Here is an 18,992-nt window from a genome sequence, read left to right on the forward strand (position 1 = left end):
TGAAAGGCTCCTGGATGAGAATTCCCCCACCTCCAAACTGAACCCAGGAGATGAAATGGAGTTTGTAGGATGGAGTAGGCACACTGGGCAAATTAAGAAACCGTAGATGAATTTGCAATCCCTTCCTTGGATTCTGAACACAACAGCCAGGTTTTGGGGTTCACTAAAAATGGGCAAGTGAATCACAGGAGGGAGCTGGTATAGGAGAGCAGTGAAAACTGCCTCTTCTCTCATGAGCCTTTCATATTTCTCCCAGTTTTCTTATGCAAAGCTGAAGAGAACTTTGAATTTCATGTATTTATTTGCATGTAACCCACTCTGGGTGAACCATGAGAGGCTGGTCAGGGCACCATAGCAGAATGATAGAAAACTTAAAAAAAAATAAAGGGCAGGGAATGGGAGAACAAAGAAAATAAAGGAGGTCAACATATTTGGGTTTTCTTTTCTTTTTTTTCTTTAGTTATCAGAATCCACCACAAGTTTCATGGCTCCAATAATTTATATCAGAGTTCCCATTCACTGCAACATGACTTGTTATTAGGGAACTGAAAATTCTGTTTATCTTGCAGGTGCCTGCAGGGGGGTACTGTGAATATGTTCTCAGGAACACCACAATGCAGACCCAGAGAGGCAATGATGTTTGTTTGAGAGCAACAATCCAAGAATTCCCCTTCTGCTCTCCCTCCTCATGATAAGGGAGGTAACTTGAAGCTCTACTTTGCCTCAGTTCAGCAGTTTATTCTCACACAGCACAGAGCCCAATAGAGTTTTAAAGTCCCTACAAAATAACTTCACTCAGCTTTAATGGTTTGCTGGATTGTTAAGACAACATTTAGTTAATTTGTGACTTTTCTGTACTTTCCACACCTGATAACCAGCACCCCCCGCACTACTTTGTTTCCCTTTGAAATAAGATACCAGTTGCTGGTCACTCCTTCTTTTGGAAAGCAAAGAGAACTTTTCACTAAGTGCCTCAGGCTGATCTTCTCTGTGGTGGTTGTGTGGGGGAAGGGAAGAAAAACAAAGTTTGTTTGAGACCTGGCCCTCTCTCCCCCAGAAATAGGAAGTATTTGTGCAGAGGCACTTGAAAAAACAGATGAGAATTCACATGGTGACAGCTAAAAATGCTGGGCAGGAGGAAAGGACCAGACAACAAACACAGCAAACTTTTGGAGAGATAAAACAGCAACAAAACTAAGAACTAAAAAAAGTCAGCTGCCAGCCAGGCCAGGCACATTCAGCAGGTCACACAGGTCCTACCTGAACCAGGTCTCGAGGCTGGGATTGAATCTGTTGGAGAGAGAATCACTCATGCAGTGGAATGACAGAGCTGACTGCTGCCAGCCCCTGGCCAGGCACCCAGGCAGGTGCTGCAGCAGCCCTGCTCTCCTCTCCACAGCACTTTGGGGTTTGCTCTTGTTAAAAAAGCAAGAAACTGGAGCCCTCTCACTGTATTTCCTCTGTTTGTGCTGTTCCTGAACATCCCAGATCAGGGCAACTCTGACTTGCTGTGTGTATGATGAGCTCATGGCACAACTGCTAAACCACTTTACACTGCAGACAAAGATAGGCACCACAAAACTGCTTCCCTTTACATCCAGGCAAAAAAGCATTTATCTCATGCCCATCCTGCCTTTGGGAACAGCACAGCACTGCCAGCAGCACTGCCAGGGCTGGACTTACCAAGAGGAGCTGTTGGTTTTGCCTTCTTGGCTGGAGCAATGCCATCTGGTTTGGACTCAGAGAAGGAGGCAGTTCTGCTCGGGGCTGGAGTCTGAAAGATTCAGAAGCCAAGTCAGTGAGGGACAGTGCTCCAGGTATGGCCTGGGGCACAGAGGAGGAGGTGGCCTTGCTTTGGCTACACTGGTTACTACAAATAAAACCAAAAAAATGAGTTTTCAGTCAAGCAACAGAAAACTGAATGACTTGGTTGTTACTGTGATACGTTATGAAAAATCCCTTTGCCAGGATTTTTCTCCTGAGAAGCCTCAGAAAAGAAATGGAAATAATAATTATTTAATTGCTTTGAAATATAGTTTAGAAGTTATCTACTAACAAGAGCATCTTTGATTAGTTCCACGTGAATAGTGTTGATTTGATAACCAATCCCTTTCCAGCTGTGTTGGGACACTGGTCAGTCATGGGTTTTAATTATCATTCTTGTCCAGCCTTCTGATGTAACCTTTCTCTATTTTAAGTATAGTTTTACTATATCATTATCATATCATATCATATCATAAAATAATAAATCAGCCTTCTGAAATATGGAGTCAAGGTTCTCATCTCTCATCTTGTCCTAGAAACCCTTACAACACCCAGCAGGTTCAACAGTCACACTGCCAGCTTTGAGGGGCCCCATTTTGTGCACGAGTGAGATTGGGGTGGCCTCTCCTGATAAACTACCCCAGTAAAGCCACATTTGTTTTCCTAAAGCTTCCTACACACACACTAGTGGCCAAAATGCCTTTCCAGCCTGTTTGGATGGGCCTTTGAGATGCTCCTCACCCTGTCCCCATGGGGAGGAGCTCCTAAACCATCCTACACACACACTAGTGGCCAAAATGCCTTTCCAGCTGCCTGTGGGAGGCTCCTGACCCTGTCCCCATGGAGAGGAGCTCACTAAGGGGTTGCTGCTGGTGTTGAGGAGGAATTTGAGAAGCCACATTCTGTGCATGAGTGAGATTGGGGTGGTCTCTCCTGATAAACTACCCCAGTAAAGCCACATTTGTTTTCCTAAAGCTTCCTACAAATACACTAGTGGCCAAAATGCCTTTCCAGCCTGTTTGGATGGGCCTTTGGGATGCTCCTCACCCTGTCCCCTGTCCCCATGGGGAGGAGCTCACCAAGGGGTTGCTGCTGGTGTTGAGGAGGAATTTGAGAGGCCACATTCTGTGCATGAGTGAGACTGGGGTGGCCTCTGAACTGCCCCAGTAGAGCCACGTTTGTTTCCCTAAACCATCCTACACACACACTAGTGGCCAAAATGCCTTTCCAGCTGCCTTTGGGAGGCTCCTGATCCTGTCCCCTCCCATGGGGAGGAGCTCACCGAGGGGCTGCCACTGGCGTTGAGCAGGAAGTTGGCAGTGTGGGCTGCAGCTGGAGGCTGGTTGGGGATGGGCCGGTGGCCCAGGGCCATGCCCACGATGGCTGTCATGTGGGTCTCCGTGCCAAACACGTGGATGGGGATCCCCGTGGTCTTCCCTGTGGAAGGACACAAGAGCAGTCAGTATCCTCAGGGGAAAACACTTTCTCAAGGAGAAAGAGCTGAGGGTTTTTTGCAGGACAATGGACACGTGCAACATATGCACAATGCAGCCTTCAGAGACCTGAGTAAGGTCACAGCACCCTTGAAGGACACAAAAGCAGAAGGAGACAGTTCAGGATGCAAAGGCAGACAAGAAAACCACAGCAAGACACATGAAGAAGAAGAACTAACTAAAATTAACTAAAATATTAAAATGACTGTGTAGAAGGATTTAACCAGTCATGTATTAGCTTGAGGTGTGAACAATAGAAAACAGTATAAATACAGCTTGATTTTTGCAATAAATTGGTTTCACTTGATCAGATTGATCATGGTGTGATGTCCTGGTGTTACTGATCCTCTGTAAGAAAGCTCTGGAAACCCAGGGCACCCAGGGAATATTTCTGTGTCTGCTTTGGGGTGGCCTGACCCCCAGGGGAGCTCTGACTTTGACCCTCATTCATGGAGAAAATTTCCCAGACTTCAACATAGACTGGAACCCACAAAAGTGTGAAGTAGATTATAGAGAGTACTGTAGGTGCATTACTTGGTGAGAAATTGAGGTTTTGGGATTTTTAGTGTGTTGTGGATGGAAGCAAGATGGAGGGCACAGGGTGTTTTCCTGGGTTTCTTCTTCTTCCTCCTTCTTCATGGGTTGGGGTGACATTTTGTAATTGGGCAGAAAAGTCCACACTGGGATCAGTTATTGGGTTAAAAGGGAAAATAATCCAGGTGTCAGTTCTTAATTGGATAGTTTAGTTTTAAAAGACCTTGTACCAAGAGATTGTTGGCCATTTTCTGCCTTCTAATGAAAAGCTGCCCAACTCACAGCAGTGAGACTGTTTAACTGATAAGAAATAACAAACACTTGAGTCCAAACATGAACTACTGTCTCAAGTGCTTCAGTCCTGACCCAGAGAAACCAACCACTGAAACTCCCACAGTGAAAATAAAAAGATGCAAGAATAAAACTTAAGGATGAGCTTGGTCCTTACCAACTTCTCCCATGACACGCAGCCCTTCCTGGTAGTTGGGGCCTCCTCTCCTTACAAAGATCCTCACCTCATGCTCCTTCAGAGGGCCTTGGTAATCCTTAATTGCTCTCACAATGCCCTAAAAGAAACACACAGGACAGGTGACCCAGGCAGCCACATTCACCCTGTCCCACCATCTCAGAAACTCCTGGAAGAGATGGACTATGAGCCTCAGCCAAATGTGGGATTGGGAAGAAGGGCTGGAGGGTGGCAATTGTGTGTTTGCTGCTGTTTGAGACTGGTCACTTACTTTAAAGGTAGCTGCTACATTGGTGAAGTTTGCAATGCTGCCTCCAATAATCAGGATCTTCCCTGAGGGAAGAAACACAGGTAAGTAATGCCATCCCAAGAGCACAGTGCTCCCAGATCAGGAAGCAGTTAAGGACAAAGTCAAACAAAGCTGCAGAGTAACCAGCTGTATTTAGTAGAAAAAAAAAAAAACAAAACCCTAAAGCAGTTAAGTTTAGTAGAGCCTGCAAGATAAGAGCTTTGTACCAAGCAAGAATGTCTGATAAGGATCTCTCAGGCCCCGTGAAAAACCACAAGTCCTCTCTTAGAAGCAAGAGCTGACAGAAATCCAACCCTGATTTGTTCAGAAGGCAGAAGTACACTGAAAGCTCTGCCAGGGAAGGCTCAGCATAGTAACAGCCCAGATTTCTCCAGGTTCTTCTGCCAGCCAGGTTCACAGCTTTGGAATTGCAGCATCTCCCTTACCTTCTGGGTGCTTCTCTCGGGTCATGAGGGAGAGGATGGTTTTAGCATAGTCATAGGTCTGCTGCTCACTCGGGGCTCCTGAGTACTCCCCATAGTTTGCCAGCTCATTCACACCCCCCAGGTCACAAATGGTGTCACTAACAATAAAAAAAGCAGTTATTTAAGAGATTAGTTATAATTTGAGCCACTATAAAGTTCCTCAAGTATTCCAAATCCCTGGGAAATGGGACTCTTAACAGAGGGACAGTGCTGTCTGCTGAACACAAAGCTGCTCTCATCTTGGTGCCAGTTATAATTAATATTGTCATGTTCCCCAGATGCAAACTCAGTGACCACTACAACAATCATATCACCCTCAACAGCCTCCAGCCAGCTTGTTTCTTTGTCAGTCAGAAAGGAACTGACAGAGTTAGCTACAGTACAGTAACTACAGCACTTACAGTAACTCTGTAAGAAACTGTATCTAACCCTAACCCTGGCAAAATTAAATTCCACAGCCGACACTATGTGAAAAATCCACACAGCATCTTCATTCTGAACAGATCCCAAACAGTCACAGCACAGGAAAAATGGCTTTAGGAGACTCTGCTTTCTGCAGCAATTATGTTCTGCCAGCACTTGAGATCCTCCCCCTCTGGAAAGCTTGCTTCCTGTACCTGTACACCACTGAGGCACCACCACCAGCCACCATGGTCCAGATCCTGCCTTTGGGGTTCAGGATGGTAAGCTTCAGGCTGGCCCCACTCTTGGCATCCAGGTCAGCAATGTAGGCTTCCTGCAGAGAGAGCAGCACAACCTCAGCTTCCTCCTGCATCCCCCTTCTCCATCCCAAGGGCTTACAGTGCTGGGTGCATTTGGACACACAGACAATCACACCTCAGGGACAGCAGGGCTGCAAACTCAGCATTTGTCAGGGATTGTCAGTCCCAGCTCCATCCCTCCATCACACAACAGGCACAAAATCTGAACACAAGTGTAAAGTCTGCTCTGGCCTCGTCCAAGACTGAGACCTGAAGGAATCTAAAAATCATCCCACCCATGGTGCCCACTCTAGCTGTGCTGGAGCCAGGAACAAAATCACTGAGAGCTGTGATTTGGCTCAACGTGGTGCCCCTGCAGCCCAGTGTGCCAGCAGCACTTCATCAGAGTTCATTAACATTCCCAGCAAAGACTCTGCCATAACAACCTTCCCAGGGACTCAGAGAGGGATGATTCAGAGACAAAATCTGAACTAATCCTTTTAAGAGCAAACTGAGTTGAGTGTTGGCATCCAGCAAGCTACATGGAAAGGAACAGCTAAATGGATTTCCTGGCCACAGTACAAAAACCTTCCGACTGAAGCGTAATTATAATGATTAAAATGAAAAAGTCAGGACAGAAATCATTTTGGAGAGAGAAGAACAGACCCCTGAAATAAGTAACAGAATAATTAGGGAGAGAGCTCTACTTCCAACAGCCTCTGAAGCTGCTGGGACCTGTCTGGAGCAACGCTTGTGCATCCAGCAGTACAGACCCAGGGAATTTGGGGAGGGAACAGGCACTGCCAGCTTTGTAAGAAAGTTCTCATTGTAAATTTTTGGAAAAATAGGTGTATTAACATCATCTTACTTATAGAAGTTCCAGAAATGGGGATTATTTTCTCTGGGTTCACCCTTGGATGCAGCATGGGCACACAGCTGCTGCTCTGAGGGAATGTCAGCTCCCAGTAACCACTGCTCCAAGAGGAAAACAGTGATGTTGAGGGCAGCAACATGGGCAGGAAGCACAAAAGGAAGCTCTGCACAGGCACAGAGCTTTGGCACACAGCTGATGGAAGTTAAATATCAGCTTCCATTAAAAAAAAGTCAATTCTGAATTAAAGAACTGACCAAACAGAGCTGGGAAGCAGCTGCAGTTCAGAGTGTGATTCTGAGCAGCCCTAGGACTGCAGCTAGCCATGCACAGGTTATCATGGACAGCACAGCCAAGGGGGCTGAGACACAACAACAAAACCACTGGAAACAGCAATGCCATGGATGTGGTAGTCACATATCCTCTGAACAGGGAGAGACACAGCTCTCTCCCAGGATTTTCATGGGAAGCTATGAGAAAGCTCAGAGAAAGAATTAAAACAATTATTATCTCAACCTCTGCACCTAGCAGGCAAGCTCTGTTTGTCAGAGATGTTTACAAGAAAGAGTTTTCCCTTCCTGACCAATAGGTGAGAGAAGATTCCCAAAGGCCAATCAGGTCTTAGGTCCACCACTGTATAAAAACTGTGGATTTCTAATAATAAAGTGCCTTTTCATGATGGAGTCTCTGTATCACCTTTGTCTGTCCCTGATACCCCTTTGGTGATACATGGGCATACAAGCAATGGTAAATTCATGGCATAGTGAAGGAATTCAGCTGTCACTTGCCTCAGGGTAAGCTTCCCTGCCAAAAGGAGGGGGGAACTCCACATCCCCCCACTTCACTTTGCAGATGTAGTCAGCCGTGGCGTCGATCTTTGCAGCCAGATCAAGGATGTAAACACCATCCTTGGTGACCACTGCAGGGAAAAACATCACAGTTAGCTCTGGGTTGTACAGAGACACATTACAGATTTACTCCAGCAGCTGGAACCACACAGGCATCATTGCAAAATTGGAAACTGCTGTTTCCCCTGGCACTGGGCAATATTGACCAGCCCCAGCAAGTTCCCTGAGGAATTAACCAGTAACTGTGGCCATGGTCCAGCTCTGTCTCATGGGTTATTTTGTTCTAAAGTGTAATTTTTATATTCTTCAGTTCTGCCTTGACATTCCCTTCAAGGGAATTTTTCATTTCCTCATTTTTAAGTCACTGAATGAACAGCTCAAAGACAGATCACTGCCACTTCCATACTTCTGCACATGGCACCTGTTGCTGTTGTGGATTACAGAACCAAAGGAAGGATCAAGAACACATTTCAGTAGTTCAGAACAGATAGTTCTGCTTCCAAAGATATTCAAAGATATTACCTAATGGATTGATCTCAAGGTACGTAAAATACAGATCTTCATAAAGGTTGAACAGGCCACAGATGAAGCTGGCCAAGATGCTGTAAAAAAAAAAGGAAAAAAAAAATTAACACAAGTTAATGAAAGTAGCCAAATCTAAGTACAGCCTGCTCTGTTCATTGGTATGAGTGGCAATCTGCAAATCTACTTGGCATCCATTTCTTTCATTCTCATTCATCTCCTCTGGATGGAGCCTGGGTGATGGATGACTCAAGGGAAGGAAGACCTTGATGACTCATCTGAATCACCCTCCACCAAACTCTGCTGAGGACACAGTTGCTCACAACTGTCAGAGCTGTGCAGTCTGATTTATCTCCCTACAAGACAGAAGCACATCTTTGCCTCTCTGCTGATACCCATCTTTGTCAGATCTGAGCTTCCTTAGCTGTGATAAGGGGGAGGCTGCAGTGAACTGGTGGAGTGACAGGCTCCTTCACCCTTCAGTACTGCACAGTGTCAGCAAGGATTAAGCTTGTTTGGAAAAATCATGACTCATATTAAGCTAACTAAGTATGGGCATCTAATTGAGGGAGATGCAGAAGCCTGGAGATCTACAGATAAGCCTGCAGAAGGAAGAACAGGAGAATAACTTTGGAGATCAGGCCAGAGCAAGAGAAAGGGATATTCTGAATTAGCAGTCAGAGCCACATCTCATCACCAGTTCACTAAACAAAAGAAACTTCTATGCTGGCACAAAGGATCAGAATTCAGCACATGCCTCCAGTCTCAGGTTGAGACCTAAGCAGGCTGACAAGTGCTGCTGCCAAGTACAGGCTCAGCACTAGGAAATCTTATTTTTGGGTTTTACAGGCAGCTGAGATAAGGTCAGAGAGCCTGGATTCAGGATGCATGGCATATTCTGGAGACCAGCAAGAAGGGCAGGAGAGTGAGATGCAGGGTTAAGAAAACAGAGAGATGTAGCACTGAGACAAAACACAGCAACTGCTGCATGGCTGCTCCTACCCAGAACTGCATCTCTACTTACTCCTTCTTGTCAGCTGGTGCATGCTGCAGGAGATGCTTCTTCACATCTGATTCACTGAGCTTCTCATCCACTGCCACCAGCAGCTTCTGAGCCTTGGCATCCACATCTCCCACATCCACACCCCCTTCGTGGTGGAAGAGCACATAGTCTCCCTCACGGGCAGCATAGATGCACACATAGAACTCTTCCTCCTGTGCCACACAGCAGGGACAAGCATTTAGCAGGGGCCCTAGAGGCTTTTGTGCCAGTGTTGGGATTGGGGAAGCTGAGCCCAAAGTCAAGCTTCTCAAGTGTAGTCTCACATGTCTCCTCACAGAGAAAAGCAAGGCACAATTCTTCCCGAGAATATTTCTGGGTTTCACATTCTCTGGGCATCAGAGAAAGGAAAAAAAATTCTTATCATTTGCTCTGCCTGTGTTTGTGCCAAAGTAGAATGCAACATGGAGATTGTTTACCCACAGTGATGGTGTTTGTTTCCTTGGCCTGTCAGGGCCAGGTGTGTGTGTGTGTGTGTCAGGACTGTCACTGACAGCACAAGATTCTGTGTAGTGTGTGCAGAGTGAGTGCTTGGCAGATTGAGTTTAGATGTAATATAGTATAATATAGAATAAACTAATTAATTAGCCTTCTGATATCCATGGAGTCCTCCTCATCATTGCTCCCTTGTCAGGGCCTCTCAGAGCAGCTACAATCAAGGAGCAGCAGTGCTGGAGTGGCCCTGACACTGAGAAAGACTTGACAGTCATTTTTATTTCAAACAGGAAAAAGAAACAGAAATATTATCTCAGCAAAGACCATGATTAACAAAAAGATCTGTGTGCAGAAGTGTCTGGCAGACCCTTCTTCTGTTATAATTGCAGTTTTATTTGTTTTGTAGTAGCCTTGCTATGATGTACTCTCTTGGGAGTTTTCACTGCATTGGCAAACTGATTAAAAATTATAAGGAATATGAAAGTGTATGAATTAATTTTCTACTTAAAATTTCAGTGTGGAAATACAGAAGATGTTTTTGCCCAGGGAGTGCAGCAACACCGTCAGCTCAACAGCACACTCCCAAACTTCTGCTTTCTCCACTGTAGCAATCCAGCTAAGCATGAAGCCCAGAGAGATTTAAAATCCCCCTTTAATGTTGTACTAACCTGCTTGTGAGGGACAAAGGGTTCAATCAGAAAGTTCTTCAGGATTCCCTTGGCATTAGCAATCTGGGGACAGAAACAAGATAAACACCCATAACCACTTGTCCAGCACATTTGTGACAGCATAAGGAAAGCTTTGAGAATTAATCAGCACTGCTCTAAAATTGATCCCTTCCCACTGTGCCTGCTGGGGAACCACTGCTCCCTGTCCAGCACAGCATTCAGGATATCTGGTTACAGGAGATGGTCACCTTTCCCATTCCTAACAGGGCAGAGGGGTATCAGAATTACACCAGGACAGCTGCTCTCCTCTCCTCTTCTGTCCCAGAGCCAGCTCTGTCACTGGGCCCTGCTCAGCACAGTGAGGCACAAGGGCTTGAGAGGCTCTTGGAGTAGTGGAAAACTCAGAAGTGAGGAATGCCTGAGCTAGTGGCAGCAGCAGAGGCCTCAGAGTAGTGTTCACCCTGAAATGGTATCAGGGAGCACAGAAGAGCAGGAAAATCCTTTAGCCTCTTCTTAAGAGTCCAGGAACTGTTTTGTGCAGGCACTGATCTCCAAACCCAAGAGACACTGGGGGACACTCCCTGCTTCTGAGGACACCAGTGGTCCTGAGTCTGTGGCCCAGACCTTGCTTTTGATATGGTTGTTGTTGTGCTAAAGGAGTAATTTCCACACCCATGGTTTTCCCAACGGGGAGCACTCACAGAGCTGCTCCTGCTGTTTCCCAATTCCTGCTGCACCAGCTCAGAGCCAGAGCCAAATCAATCCCAGCAGGGCCAAAAGCATAAATTCCTTCAGGCAGCACTCCATCAGCTCCCAACACACAGCAGCAGGCATGGCAGGCACTTCATTATCATTAGCACTGCACTGTCATTCCCAGGAAAATAAATATTATATGGCAGCACCAAGTTAAAATAAAGGCCTGAAGTAACACTCAATCAACTAAAACACATGGGCTGGCTGCAGGAGAGGATTTTAGAGCTTTTTTCCCTGTCCTGGGAACAAAAATGAAGCCACTTTTGTGGCTCACTCACCGTGGTTTCCTGACCCAGGCGCTGCTTGAGCCAAGTCTTGACCTGATCCAGGGTGAGGTTAATCCCAACCAGTCCCAGCTTCCCACGTCTCTTAATGAGCTGGTCTGGCTTCACCACCAAACGCTGCAAGGGTTGGGCAAGAGTTAAAGGAAGAAGCATTAGAAAGTGATTTTGGTTGAGTGGTTCTCTGCAAATAGTGAAGTAAAAATTTAAATCAGTTCTGCACAGCATCCATCCTTGTAAAATTCCTTTAATCTTGGCAAATCCAGCTCCTGGTACAATACACCTGCAAGTTTGTGTTTTCTTATGCTGTACTTTCTGCAAATAGTGAAGTAAAAACTTAAATCAGTTCTGCACAGCACCCATCCTAGTAAAATTCTTTTAATCTTGGTAAATCCATCTTCTGGTACAGTTTGCCTGCAAGTTTGGGTTTTCTTATGCTGCACTTTGAGAAAAGCTGCCTTGTTTCTACTCAGCTGTAAGCAGACATCAGAGGCTGAGGTGACAGCTTGTTCTGCCTTTTTTTTTGATGAAAAACCCCAATAAAAGTCATGACAGACATAGACAGTTGCTCACAAAAATTTAAAAAAAGAGCTCCTGCTAGGGCCAGGGTCATACACATTTCAGCCAAGTGGCTGTGGCTTTTTATAAGATACCCATGGATAGCTGCTCCTGGGTTACACACATCTCCAGCTTGCAAATATCCTTTTAAAGAGCCAAACTAGAACTGGTTGTCATTCTCCTGCACCACTGACATGTCTTGGAACTTCAGCAACTGAAGAGTCAGAACACACTGTGCTGCAGTAAAGGACACTGAGCATGGTCTTGCTGCTGCACCTGAAGCTCTTTCCAGCCTTACAGAACCTGCCTTAAAATCCCAAAAACAACCTTGCTCCCTTTCTGGCTCCCTGCAAGGCTTTCAGAAGCACTGCTGATCTCCTCCTGCAGTTCATTCAGGCACTTGAGCATGGAACATCTAATTAGTGCAGGGCTTTTATCAGTCAGTCAGTCAAGGACTATGAGACATTCATGTTCTGCAGCCAATGACTTAATTATATTAACCACTGGGAGGGAGCCAGCTTGGACAGCTGATAAAAAAGAGCTCTGGGAATGTTTTCTCTACAGAAAGTGTGAGGATATGAGATAGAGAGATAAATGATTTTGCAGTGAAAAATTGAAAAAAGGAAGTTTTCCCTAACATTTTGCTTGGATTCAAGAAAAGCAGTGTCCTAACTTGACATGGGGAGAGTTTCAGAGAGAGTTTCTCATTTCAGAGAGCAAAGCTTTGAGAACAGGGACCGACATCTCTGAATCAATCTTCTTTACAGTTATGAGCAACTGCTTCACAGCTATCCTTGCTCCTATATTTCAGTCTTAAAGGAATAATCAGCCCCCCATGAGGTGATACTGAGCTTTGAAGCAAGATTTGTTTCTTCATCAGGCTGCAGAGCAGCAGCAGTGACTGGTTATAGGAATGTGCTCTTTGTTGATGGAGTGACAAAACTATCCTTTATCCCCTTAAAAACAAAATAAGCCCAGAAGTTTCTCTTCTCAATTAGGTGAAAAGGCATTTTATAGGACTTGGGGAACTTCACTTTAAACTTAAGGATAGCTAATTAGACAGGATCCAAAAAGTTTCACCTGAGCAATTTATTGGAAAAAGAAGAGAAGAAAGAACTAATGGCTTTTGTGAGGTGTTTTACCAGGAACAATAACCTCTTGCACCTAGATTGGTTTTTATTTGTTTATATTCCAAAAAAGGTTTGGAAACAAAAAGGTTTTGATAAAAGGCAAAATAACAGAAGTTAGAAAGCATAAAACCAGCAGGATAAGGTAGCTGAGCTATCTTGGGCGCAAAATCTATCTCCAAATTCTTATGAGACCTAACTCAAAGAAAACCATATTGCAGCTGGCCCTTCAGGAAGGGTGTGGAGCAGTGCCCAGGGGCTGCAGGAGGGCAGACCCTGCTGTCCCTGCCCTTACCTCACTCAGGAGCCAGGGGTGGTCCTGGGTGAGCCGTGCCCAGTCCGTGGCTGGCGTCACCCGGGCATACTTGAAGCGGTTCTGGATGGCAGAGGACGTGCAGATGTACTTGTACAAGAACTCCTTCCCTGTCTGCTCTGAGATGGCTTTGGCTGACATGGCTGCTTAGTCTGGATGGGGGAAAAAAAAAAAAAGCAAAAATCCATCAGGAATAGAGCCCTGCGTCACTCAGCTCAACACAAACCCAAGGCAAAGCAATTCTATGTAAGATCATAAAACTCCCCTGATAAGCAAGAATTCCTCACTTTGCTTAAAACTCCTCCCCTGCCGTGCACACTGTTTTCATCCAGCCCTGTCTGCAGGGAAAGGCAGAATCCCTGCAGCTTGTCCCAGGCAGCACCAAGCCTTTCCCAAAGCCACAGCTTGGAGCATCCCCTCCCATCCAGCTCTCCCCAGTGTCACAGCACCCCAGGATTGCCCCTGGTGTAACCCACCTACCCCATTTCCTGGTGCATTTCCAGGGAGGGATCCCTCCCTCCTACTCACTTCTCTAAGGCACCCCATATTCCCAGCCAAGCCTGGCTGGGGGCATGTCAGCAATCCCCATCCCTTTTCCAAAGGGAAAAGAAAACACTGCCAGGATTACCAAAACTAGAATAGGTTTACATCACTGGTTTTTGTTTCAGAACCAGGTTTCTTGGAAAGAGCTTTACATCTGACAGAATAAGATGCTCAAGACAACAACAAAGATTAAGTTTTGACAGCTTGTTTTGGTTTTGGGATTGTTTTCTTAAAGAAAAATCCTAAATTCAGTCCCTTTCCTATGGATGGTTTTCTTCTCTTTTCGAGCATATTCCAAACTGATGCAAGCAAATAATTTCTGGCCTCAAGAGTGCAACTATTCTTTTTGATAAGGTGTCAAAGATCCATTTATTTTTGGCTGCCATAAACACTTTTTTAAAAGAATACTTCATCCCAGCGACCCTGTCTGATGTGTCACACATCAGAACTGAGTGCTGTGACCAGCCAGCAGGTTTGGTGTGTCTGGGGGTCACACTGCTGACAGGGAGGCTCAAGCAGCAGCTCCTCCTGAATTTTGAGTGACTGGGGTCATGTCACTGTCTCCCAAGCACTGCCAGTGTTGTTTTGTACAGTACCTTATCATTTTTATTTTATCTAGATCCTTCATTCCCTCATTAGTATCCCAATTTATTAAAAATTCACCTGAAGGACTACTAGGAGGTATTTTTTAAGAAAATACCTTTCTTCCCTTTTCTCTTCCTCCTTTTCTCTTTCCTCAAGGCAAAAGCACCCTTGGGATGGATTCTGGGAGAGCTGCAAAGCAGAGAAGCACCAACACAAAAAGAGGAATTCAGATTCCATCTAAACACCTGGACAGCCAAATACTAGAACTGCTCAGTAAGACTACCTGTCCTCACAAAACACATACCCCACTGCAGACCCACAGAGAGAAACAGTTAATAAATTTCAATTATTTCTTGTGCTGCCCTCTGGGTAATAACCATCAGTAATCAGCTGGGCTTTTCATCCTACAAGCAAACACAGAATAGGCAGTGATTAACTAGCTACAATTAGAAATAAAGAACCTTTCTCCCTAGAGCAGAAAGGAGGAGGTGGGTCCATCCCAACTCCTACTCCATGGTAGGAGGCAGGCTGCATTCCCTGAGCTTCCAAAACCAAATAGGTCAGGCTGAGCAAGTGCTATTACTGAAAGCTGATAACTGTGCTCAAGGACCAACCTTGCCACTGCCACCTTTTCAAATGCAATTTAAAGGGTTAAAACTCGACAAATGCAAAAGACAAAGAACTGCAGGCCCACTTTCAAAGAGCTCTGATGTAAAACCTGAACGGGATTGCAGCACAGCTTCCAATTTAATCCCATTTCAAAACAGGATCGGGCAACGCTCCTGCAGCACCCCATCTTTCATCAGCCTCAACCCCCATCCTGCCACTAGAAATCTTGTCCCAGCTGAAACAGCCCCTGTTAGTTTGTTAGCCCCAAGGTGGCCTGACAAGAGAGGAGCTCCTGTGAGCAGCCAGAGGACACCAAACCCCAAAAGACAGACACATTCCCACAGGCACCACAGCACTGCCCAGCCTGACTGCACACACACACACACCTCATCTGTACTGCAGAGCCCAAAACTTCCCACTGGAATTTGAGCAGAGCTATTTCTGAGAGCAAACCTGCTCCCACAATACCTGCAGCCACCATTTGTTCTGCCTGAGAGGGAGCTGCAATATTCCTGCTTCAAAATCCATCAATTCCACAATTTGCTCAGGGCCTGCCCCAGAGAAACAGTGTCACATCTCACTGCAGCACAAGCAGATGGGTAAAAGAAAATGGCAAACATATTTCTTTAAGAAATACGCACTTCTTAGTGTTTGTCATTTCTCCAGGGTGTCACAGAGCCTCTAAACAGCACTGCAGAATTTCAGCCCACAATTACAAATAAAACCACTCAGGCTGATGCTGGTTATGCCAATGAATACCCTGCAATTGCAGGACACTGGAGCCAGGCTGTTCCTCAGGTTTTATTAAGAGTAGTCCTATAAAAAAGCCTCAGTGGGAACAAGTGAAATGCATGGGATTCCTTAAATTTGAGCCATTCCCCTCCCAGAAAGAACCATTTCTGGTCTTTTTTATGTTGCTCCATTCTGCTGTTCCCCTGCTTTCCCTCACAACTCCATCACCTCATTTTTGCAGTAACACTACTGGGGTAAAGAAAGGAAACTACAGAATTCTTACAATAGCAGTAGATGAATAATAACATCCTTGTGTCATGGCAACAGAACAGCAGGAATGAGGCTGTTCTGACCTTATCTGCCTGAGTTTCACATTTCCTAAATATTAGCAAGTCTTTAATCACACCCCTCACTCAGTTTTTCCACTGTTCTATCCCTGCTTTTCTCGTGGGACAGAGAGCACAAAGCAAATGCTTCAGTCTGCTGAACTGTTAAGCTAAGAGAGATCAGCAGGAAAATAATCCATAGGGCATCAGCAATTGCTGGCTGTGTGTGCTTGTGCAGCTCCATCAGAGCAGGTTCATTAACTCACTGCATCTGCTCTGCTAACACCAAACACAACAGGGCACAGCTCATGTCACTACAGAGGAACTCAATCTCCCCCGTTACCCAGCAATGAGGCAGGTTCAAACTCTTATCTGTCAGAATTAATCTTATTTTCAGTCATGTTTAGCACCTGCAGTCCTGGGGAGAGCAGAGGCTGCATCTCTGAAGGTAAACTCAGGGAAAAATGTCCTTTTCTGTGCCCAAAACACAGGCTGTGGGATAACAACGTTCTCTTCCGCTGCTCTGTTCAGCATTCATTGCCAAGACTGATGTGAAATTTTCTCAGCATTTCAAGCCCCAGACCTTGCACCCACCACACACAAGGGCAGATTCATGTGAGCAGGACCAGTGCCACAGATCTCCATGAATTATTGTGTTCATTTAGTGAGGCACCAACACCAACAGCTTCCCTGCAACACCCTGGAGACCTTTCCCTCATCACCCATACCCAACAATTCAAAAAGAGCTGAATTCCAGCCTTCCTCCAGGATTAGATCGTATTTTCAGGAGCTCAGCAGCACTTATTCCCTCAAAACATCACCTGTCAAATATATACAGATAAGTTGATGCTTGAGGAGAGTTTACTGAGTGTACTGACAGAGAAATCAGCGGGATGGTGGCAAGGCGGGCAAGAGTCCTGGATGTTGTGTTTGCTGTGACACAACTGGTATAGCTGCTACCAGCTGAAGGGTGCACCCAAAAAATCCAAAGGAAACACAGCTGGAGAAACAGGGAGGCATTCCTGACACAGAACTCAGGGGAAGTTTCCCTGACTCCCAGGAGATCAGTGATGTGGCACTGCTCAGTGTGACACAGTCTGCTCTGCAAGGGGAGAAAAAGCATCAGACGTTGATTTAGTTTGCTTTTCTTCTAGCCAGAAGAAGAGGTGGAACTCAGCTTCGCCAATCTGTGTTCACATAGGGATTCCCTGAGATCTGGATGGGTGCTGAGCTGCAGCTGTACCAGAACAACACTTCAGGCCAGGAGGAAAGGACTCCCTCTGCAGAAGGCTCGACGCCCACTCTCCCAAGAACCGTGTCAACAAACCCATACCATAAAGCAGCCTCTCCCCTCCATCCTGGGTAATTTATTAACACAGTTCAAGCCAAGCCAGTATTTTCAGCCCATGGCAGCGTGAAAAGTTACATCAGCTCCCACCTGGCAGACCCGTGTGTTTCATCAGAGGATGGTGAGGGCTCAGAGCTGCAGCCAACGTGAGGTCACGGTCCCCCAGCTGGGGTTGGGAAATGCTCCGTGGGGTGATGCAAACAGGTGCTGCATGCCCAGCTCTGGGGGAGGCTCCTGCACACACAGAACCTCTGAGAGAAACACGGCAGCCAGGGAGGAGCAGGGAGCACGGGCTGGTTGGTTACATGTGGCCAACAGAGACCTGGTGGGTGCCACAGGGGGGGGAATTTGGGAATCCTGTCATTGAAGAGCATCTCATTCTGCAGCCTTAGGGCTCCTTAACAAGCTTATTCCTTAAATTACCTGCACAGTGTATAGCAATAAAGGGCTCCCTGGCCACCATGAATGGGCAGGACTTCCAGCTGTGGCTGTCCTTGTTTGGGAACCACCTCAGGCAGTGCTGGAATAGCCCTGATACCTGGGGAGAGCTGCAAAGTCTCACATGCAGGACACCCAACGGGGCTTGGGTAGCAGCACTGGAAACCACACTGCACAAACTCTGTCAGAGGGGGCTGGTGGGGCTCTCATCAAACAAACCCTGTGATTAGTGCACGCTGAAGGATGGAATTCATACACCCAGCTGTGAGCAGCTACCCAGCAGGGAATCTGAGGGCTCTACAGCCCCAGCATTTCCAGAGCTGATACTCTGAGCTCCAAACCCACTTAGGGATCAGAAAGTACACGCACCTCCAAACAGGACAGCCAGGGCGCAGCTCAGCTTTCAGCCTGCAGACAACAAACTGCTCAACAGAGAGAGGAGGGAGAGTCGCAGAGCAGGATGAGAATTTCGAAAGCAGCAAGACAAACAGGAGGTGTTTGCAAGCAGCAAACAGGACAGCTGGAACACAGCCGGCTGTTCTGGGGAGGGAGCGACACACGGGCTGTGCACACACCGCCGCCCGCACGGGAACAGCGCGATCCTCATGCGGGGCTGCTCCTCAAAGAGCACTTTTAATTTCTGACTCCAACATTTATAGATTTCCAAAAGTGACGGTGGATTGGAAGGTGACAGTGCCACCGAAGGGATTTTCCTCATGGCAGGAGAGGAAAGCGCTTTAGCCAAGGCCCCCTCAGACCAGGGGGGGAAAAGCATAAAGCCAAACCCTTTCCCAGTCCCGTGATAATCTCCGCGCTGTCACCACCGCACACCGGCCGTGCCACCGCGCCCCGAGCAGGGCATCGGCACGGCTGATGGAGCCCCCGCAAGGTCAGGGCCAGCACAGCACACCCGCCACTGGAGCGAGCCCGCGGCGCCCCCTCAGCCCGCGGGCCGCTCCCGGTGCCCGCCAGCCCACACCGCCAGCCACGGGGGCCGCGGCCGGCTAGAGCCGGTGCGGCTCCCGCCTCCTCAGACGCGTGGGCGCCACTGGCGGAGGGGCCGCGCCACGTGCCAGGCGGAGCCCGGCACCGCAGCCGCCCCGGCACTCACCTGGGCCCCGCTCAGGCCGCTGCCGCTCCCGCCCCACTCCGCTGCCGCTCCGGCCCCGCTCGCGCCGCCGCCGCCGCCTTTTGTTCGCGGAGCGCGGCCTCCCCGGCCCATCGGGCTACGGCCGCCGCCGCC

General features: G+C 47.1%; 1 protein-coding gene across 3 annotated transcripts in view; it reads right to left on the reverse strand.

Moving 5' to 3' along the window:
• ACLY (ATP citrate lyase) overlaps positions 1 to 18,943 on the reverse strand; it is a 28,648-nt gene extending 9,705 nt beyond the window's left edge. The window contains exons 1-13 of one of the 3 annotated variants that reach the window (XM_058041504.1): positions 18,861 to 18,943; positions 13,151 to 13,320; positions 11,168 to 11,290; positions 10,137 to 10,199; positions 8,998 to 9,188; positions 7,974 to 8,053; positions 7,392 to 7,522; positions 5,649 to 5,767; positions 4,993 to 5,129; positions 4,529 to 4,590; positions 4,240 to 4,357; positions 3,047 to 3,201; positions 1,684 to 1,774 (exon numbers count right to left, since the gene is read on the reverse strand). In XM_058041504.1, coding sequence (XP_057897487.1) covers positions 1,684 to 1,774; positions 3,047 to 3,201; positions 4,240 to 4,357; positions 4,529 to 4,590; positions 4,993 to 5,129; positions 5,649 to 5,767; positions 7,392 to 7,522; positions 7,974 to 8,053; positions 8,998 to 9,188; positions 10,137 to 10,199; positions 11,168 to 11,290; positions 13,151 to 13,309 — 1,429 coding nt within the window. In that variant the 5' untranslated portion in view covers positions 13,310 to 13,320; positions 18,861 to 18,943. Of the gene's footprint in view, positions 1 to 1,683; positions 1,775 to 3,046; positions 3,202 to 4,239; positions 4,358 to 4,528; positions 4,591 to 4,992; positions 5,130 to 5,648; positions 5,768 to 7,387; positions 7,523 to 7,973; positions 8,054 to 8,997; positions 9,189 to 10,136; positions 10,200 to 11,167; positions 11,291 to 13,150; positions 13,321 to 14,411; positions 14,433 to 18,860 lie in introns of those variants that run through there. The other 2 variants (XM_058041506.1, XM_058041505.1) reach the window with 2 other exon arrangements.
• Positions 18,944 to 18,992: the final 49 nt, after the last annotated feature.

Source organism: Melospiza georgiana, chromosome 28, assembly GCF_028018845.1.
Source record: "Melospiza georgiana isolate bMelGeo1 chromosome 28, bMelGeo1.pri, whole genome shotgun sequence".
Taxonomy (NCBI): Eukaryota; Metazoa; Chordata; class Aves; order Passeriformes; family Passerellidae; genus Melospiza; species Melospiza georgiana.